The sequence below is a fragment of the Protomyctophum parallelum genome (assembly GCF_964188405.1).
Source record: "Protomyctophum parallelum genome assembly, chromosome: 8".
Lineage (NCBI taxonomy): Eukaryota > Metazoa > Chordata > Actinopteri > Myctophiformes > Myctophidae > Protomyctophum > Protomyctophum parallelum.
The window spans coordinates 39,367,659-39,373,658 of NC_139703.1; the positions used below are offsets into that span (position 1 = coordinate 39,367,659).

Consider the following 6,000-nt stretch of genomic DNA (forward strand, 5'->3'; position numbering starts at 1 on the left):
TGTGTACCGTCAGCCGTAACTTTAAAAGCCTAATTTAGTTTACCCGGGCAGCACTGGTTGGCAGGTATCAATACACTTTTAGAGCGACATGGATGATTACATGTATTACTTGATCGCCTCTTGTCTTGATTGTTTAAACATGAAGTCATGGGCCTCTATACTCAATAACAGGCTTGATAAGCCCAAAGCTTATTGATAACGGATACTATAAGCTTGTTATCGAATTTTTTCGGGTATCGGTTATCGAGCTCCATCCCTAGTCATTATTCAGAAATGTGAGGATGTAATATATGATTTATTATGATTTATTATGATGGTAATTCGTGAATTAAAATTAATCTCTCTCCACTGCCAGGTGGTACAGCTGGAGGAGTTGCTGGCAGTGCGCCACTCGGTGTTTGTGGTGGGTAATGCAGGGACCGGGAAGAGCCAGGTGATGCGTGCGCTCTACAGAACCTACCAGAACATGAAGCGCCGGCCCGTCTGGACCGACCTCAACCCCAAGGCCGTCACCAACGACCAGCTGTTCGGCATCATCAACCCGGCCACCAGGGAGTGGAGAGATGGTGAGTGGTTGCTTCCTTCCTGTGTATTTAGTCTCCGAATGCTATATAGATATAGTTTGGAAATCAGAGTAATCTATTTGTCATTTCCGTTCACAAAAACAGATTTTACAATATCTTTAGAGATTTTTTTTTTTAATAAATTCCATTTCTGCTAAGCAGCACGCTATATATGCTTTCTATTTATATTAGGATACATTTGTGCAACTGTAAAGCCGAAACGGAAGTGGGGAAGGGGTCTCCACTTCCTCTCTATATTTTACTCATGATGGAGCTTCCGTTGCTCCAGACTGTATGACGGAAGCATTTATATTTTACTCATGATAGAGCTTCCGTTGCTCCAGACTGTATGACGGAAGCATTTATATTTTACTCATGATAGAGCTTCCGTTGCTCCAGACTGTATGACGGAAGCATTTATATTTTACTCATGATAGAGCTTCCGTTGCTCCAGACTGTATGACGGAAGCATTTGCACATTGTGAGAGGCAACAGTCTGGCAACGCGAGACTACTCTGTCATTACTGACTACTCTGTCACTACTCTGTCACCAGGATCCAGAGCGGTATAAATATAAACATATAAAACTGTCACTGTGTTTCTGTTTCTCCCCAAGGGCTGTTCTCCAAGATAATGCGTGAGCTGGCCAACGTGGCTCACGGCGGACCCAAGTGGATCGTCCTGGACGGAGACATCGACCCCATGTGGATCGAGTCCCTGAACACTGTGATGGACGACAACAAGGTGAGGAAGACCTAACCTGATTGATTGATTGATTGATTTATGGATTGATTGATTGAAATGTTTTATTTCACAGTATGCGGGAAAACACCATGATGAAGCACTGAGACTTGTTTACAACATGGTCCACCTTTTTCAATTCATCAGAACATTTAAAGACGTACAAATATACACTTCTATCAAAATAAAACAACAGGAAATCATCATAATAATTATGTAAAAAAGGGAAAAACATGTACAGTATGGGGAGAAAGAGGTTGGGGGGGGGCGGGGGTTTGGGACTCAGACCTATATGGGGATGAATTAATTCTACTGTTACGCCACCTAAATGTGAGATGAACCTACCATGAGCCATCATAAAGCGTGACTCCCTAACCCTCCTTCAAAACCAACATAAAAAACCACCTAGTCTGCAATTTGCTACTGGACCAGCTTGCCAAAAGATTGTTATTGCTATCTTTTTCGGAAATTATTGTATAACTGTGACTTGTGCAATACTGTCAATAATAATAAAGTAATTAATGCAATGCCCCGTTAACCTGTTAGGTGCTGACCCTGGCCAGCAACGAGCGCATCCCTCTGAACCCCACCATGAGGCTGCTGTTTGAGATCAGCCACCTGCGTACGGCCACGCCCGCCACCGTCTCCAGAGCAGGTGAGACCACCTCTGTACCGTACCGCCACACTGATGGCATTTTTATCCCCCATGGCTCAAACCCACCTGGGACGTATCCTCAGTGATGTATCCCACGGTCAGCGAGCTTTCGGGGTCTCGCAACATCATCCCCCTCACTCAGGTGACCCAGCCGCGGTGATCAAGTCCCGACTTAGGTCCCAGTAGCTCAGTCCCATTAGGGAAAGACCAGGGCCACACGATCTGTTGCTCCGAAACTACTCTGCCGGGACTGTGAGTGAGGGCAACTAGCGCATGGAAGGACTAGGCTCTGTGGGTTGACTCCTGTCCGGGCCCCTCCTACTGTACATCTCACCAGGTCCACTCCCGCTCTCACCAGGTCCAGGACCAGGATTCTTGCTCTAGTCTAGTCTATAAATAAATCTTTCAAGGATACCTATATACCAGGGGTACTCAACTGGCGGACCGCGGTCCACGACCGGACCGCGGACCACCTCTCTGCGGACCCTAGGCAAAAAAAAAAAGAAAAAAATCTCCTAAGCTCAGGCCAGGCCAGCCACAGTCAATTTCAATTCAATTCAGGCAGTGTTGCTGCAGCACACCTACATTGTGTGTCTTATGTTAATGGAGGGAAGAAGTTAATAATATAAATAACATCAGATGGTACATTTCTCATGTGAAATTGCTGCAAAGGCCCCCAAAATGTCCCCCAAGGGCCCCCAAAATTCTGGCGCTCGCAGTGTGGCCTGCCAGGGCGTATAACTCCCGGCCTGATTTGGAGTTCCACTCCGGGCCTGCACTCTGCACCCCATTATTGGTTGGGTGGAAGGGGATCTGATTTGTATAAGCTTGGCTTGACCATACTAAACGGGCATAGAGCCCCGCTCTCCGATGGACGCCGTGCATGGGATTGATCTAGCTTCTGGCCATTCAGGTGGTCTGGACTCTGGTGACGTTTGTCGAAGGCGGGCTTTTCTCTCGGTTGAAAATCGAGTCCCACGTAGGCCACTTTGAAACTTGAAAATTGTCAGGCGGTACCTTTTGTCCCTCCAGGCATCGTGTAAATAAAAGTGACCGTGCTGTTTGTCTCTCCAGGCATCCTGTATATAAAAGTGACCGTGCTGTTTGTCTCTCCAGGCATCCTGTACATAAACTGACCGTACTGTTTGTCCCTCCAGGCATCCTGTACATAAACTGACCGTACTGTTTGTCCCTCCAGGCATCCTGTACATAAACTGACCGTACTGTTTGTCCCTCCAGGCATCCTGTACATAAACTGACCGTACTGTTTGTCCCTCCAGGCATCCTGTACATAAACCCGGGAGACCTCGGCTGGAACCCGCCCGTGTCCAGCTGGATTGACAGCAGGGAGGTCCAATCGGAGAAGGCCAACCTGATCATCCTGTTCGACAAGTACCTCCCCTCGTGCCTGGACAGCCTCAAATCAAGGTCTGCTTAACGGCCGACTAGAGCACTACTTTTTTACTTTTACGTCAGGCCTAAATGGGTTAAGACCGTAGACCAATCAGGGACCAACATCTCTGGCAATGTCATTATGTCGTCATTACAATATATCATAATGTATGTAATGGGTTTTTTTGTAAGCGGTGATGCCAGTGGCTCGCGCACATCGTGCACAAGTAGGCCATACATGGTCTAAGTTGGCAGCTCGACAAAGTGCATCACTCTGCAGCCACCAGATAGAGACACTTCCAGCCAGTCCAAGCCAGGCTGGGGGTTACGTTGTCAACCCATTGAGAAACACAATTTATGTGTTAGGTCAATGTCATGGTAACGTAACAAACATATCCAGATTTAGCTGATATGTCTGTGAACATCACGTCAAAACAGCTAGCCTAGCTGTCACTCGACACAGAGCGACGAGTGAATAAGGGGCACTTGTGTATTTTCAAGCGCCGCCCGGGCGGGAGTGACTCAGTCACCACTCACCATGCTATGTGGTGCGCACGGTGCTTAGAAGCCCACACGGCCATGAGGGTTTGTATGGAAATCAAGCACTTCCCTTCTACAGATATGCTGGATCACCTGTAAATTATGCACCTGGGATCAATATAAACTGATTTAAGGTGTAGATTATCATGACATTTATTACGTGGTCTAATCAGAAACCAGCCAATCGGAATCAAGTATCTGGACTGACCATTTTAGAAAGCAGGGTGAAAAGACACCACATTCACCATCAGTGATCATCAATAATAAAGTGATTGTCCTGACCTCTTGACCTCCGACCTCAGGTTTAAGAAGATCATCCCGGTGACGGAGCAGAGCCTGGTCCAGACGCTGTGTCACCTGTTGGAGTGTCTCCTGATCCCGGACCACACCCCCCCCGACAGCTCCAAGGAACTCTACGAGCTCTACTTTGTGTTCGCCGCCGTCTGGGCGTTCGGCGGAGCTCTGTTCCACGACCAGGTATGAATAATCACTGGTAGACCAATGAAACATCACCGTTTTAATACTGTAGACCAATGAAACATCACCGTTTTAATACTGTAGACCAATGAAACATCACCACTTTAATACTGGTAGACCAATGAAACATCACTGTTTTAATACTGTCATACTGGTAGACCAATGAAACATCACCACTTTAATACTGGTAGACCAATGAAACATCACCACTTTAATACTGTCATACTGGTAGACCAATGAAACATCACCACTTTAATACTGGTAGACCAATGAAACATCACCACTTTAATACTGTCATACTGGTAGACCAATGAAACATCACCACTTTAATACTGGTAGACCAATGAAACATCACCGTTTTAATACTGTAGACCAATGAAACATCACCGTTTAATACTGTCATACTGGTAGACCAATGAAACATCACCACTTTAATACTGGTAGACCAATGAAACATCACTGTTTTAATACTGTCATACTGGTAGACCAATGAAACATCACTGTTTTAATACTGTCATACTGGTAGACCAATGAAACATCACCACTTTAATACTGGTAGACCAATGAAACATCACCGTTTTAATACTGTCATACTGGTAGACCAATGAAACATCACCACTTTAATACTGGTAGACCAATGAAACATCACTGTTTTAATACTGTCATACTGGTAGACCAATGAAACATCACCACTTTAATACTGGTAGACCAATGAAACATCACCGTTTTAATACTGTAGACCAAGAAAACATCACTGTTTTAATACTGTCATACTGGTAGACCAATGAAACATCACCGTTTTAATACTGTCATACTGGTAGACCAATGAAACATCACCGTCTTAATACTGTCATACTGATAGACCAATGAAACGTCACAATTTACACATTTTCAGACTTAGGCATTTAGCAGTAAATCGCTCTTATTCCAGAGACATTTACAGTAAGCAAGAACAAAAAACATCGTACTACATCAAATACATCAAAATAGTCATCTTGAATCATACGTATCACACTATACTATGAATCACTATACTATACACTATAGAGCGTCGCAGTCCCGCCCCCTTTCAGAACGACGAGTGGCCCAGGAAATGATTCTCCATTCAATTTCTCCATAGGCTTTTCAAAAAGTATTTATTTAAAGACGGTTACAAAGCGGACAAAGCCAACTCGGATCGTGACAAATCATGACAATAATTACAATGTTTTGGGCCGATCAAATAATTAGTAAGAAGAAAAACAAAACAAATAGTGTTGTATCCTGCCTTTATTTTATTTATATATACCTGCACATCCACGCTACACAGCCTCACAAATCTCTGTCTCTATCTCCCCACTCTTCCTCTCTCTAATTCTCTCGCCCTCTCCCATATTGGCTCATGTGGCACAAACGTTATGCAAAGCTCAGCCAATCACAACACAAAAAAAACAAATCAACACAATGCTTTAATATCGATGTCCAGCAGTTCCATTCATGGAAGGACATTAGCTCGGGTTACAAAGAAAACACTACATTTTCTCACACAGAGCATTCAAGATGACCCGTCCATCCGGAAGACCACCGATCCCGACTTGGCTTTCATACCTCTCTATTATTCCCAAATGTCCTTTATTCTCCACCTATTTATGG

The 6,000-nt window shown here is 44.7% G+C and overlaps 1 protein-coding gene across 1 annotated transcript in view; it reads left to right on the forward strand.

Moving 5' to 3' along the window:
* dnah9 (dynein, axonemal, heavy chain 9) overlaps positions 1 to 6,000 on the forward strand; it is a 104,544-nt gene that overhangs the window by 42,669 nt on the left and 55,875 nt on the right. Inside the window, exons 38-42 of the mRNA XM_083771154.1 lie at positions 356 to 566; positions 1,180 to 1,307; positions 1,851 to 1,959; positions 3,240 to 3,387; positions 4,194 to 4,368. Of these exons, the coding sequence (XP_083627280.1) occupies positions 356 to 566; positions 1,180 to 1,307; positions 1,851 to 1,959; positions 3,240 to 3,387; positions 4,194 to 4,368 (771 nt within the window). The remainder of the gene's footprint in view (positions 1 to 355; positions 567 to 1,179; positions 1,308 to 1,850; positions 1,960 to 3,239; positions 3,388 to 4,193; positions 4,369 to 6,000) is intronic.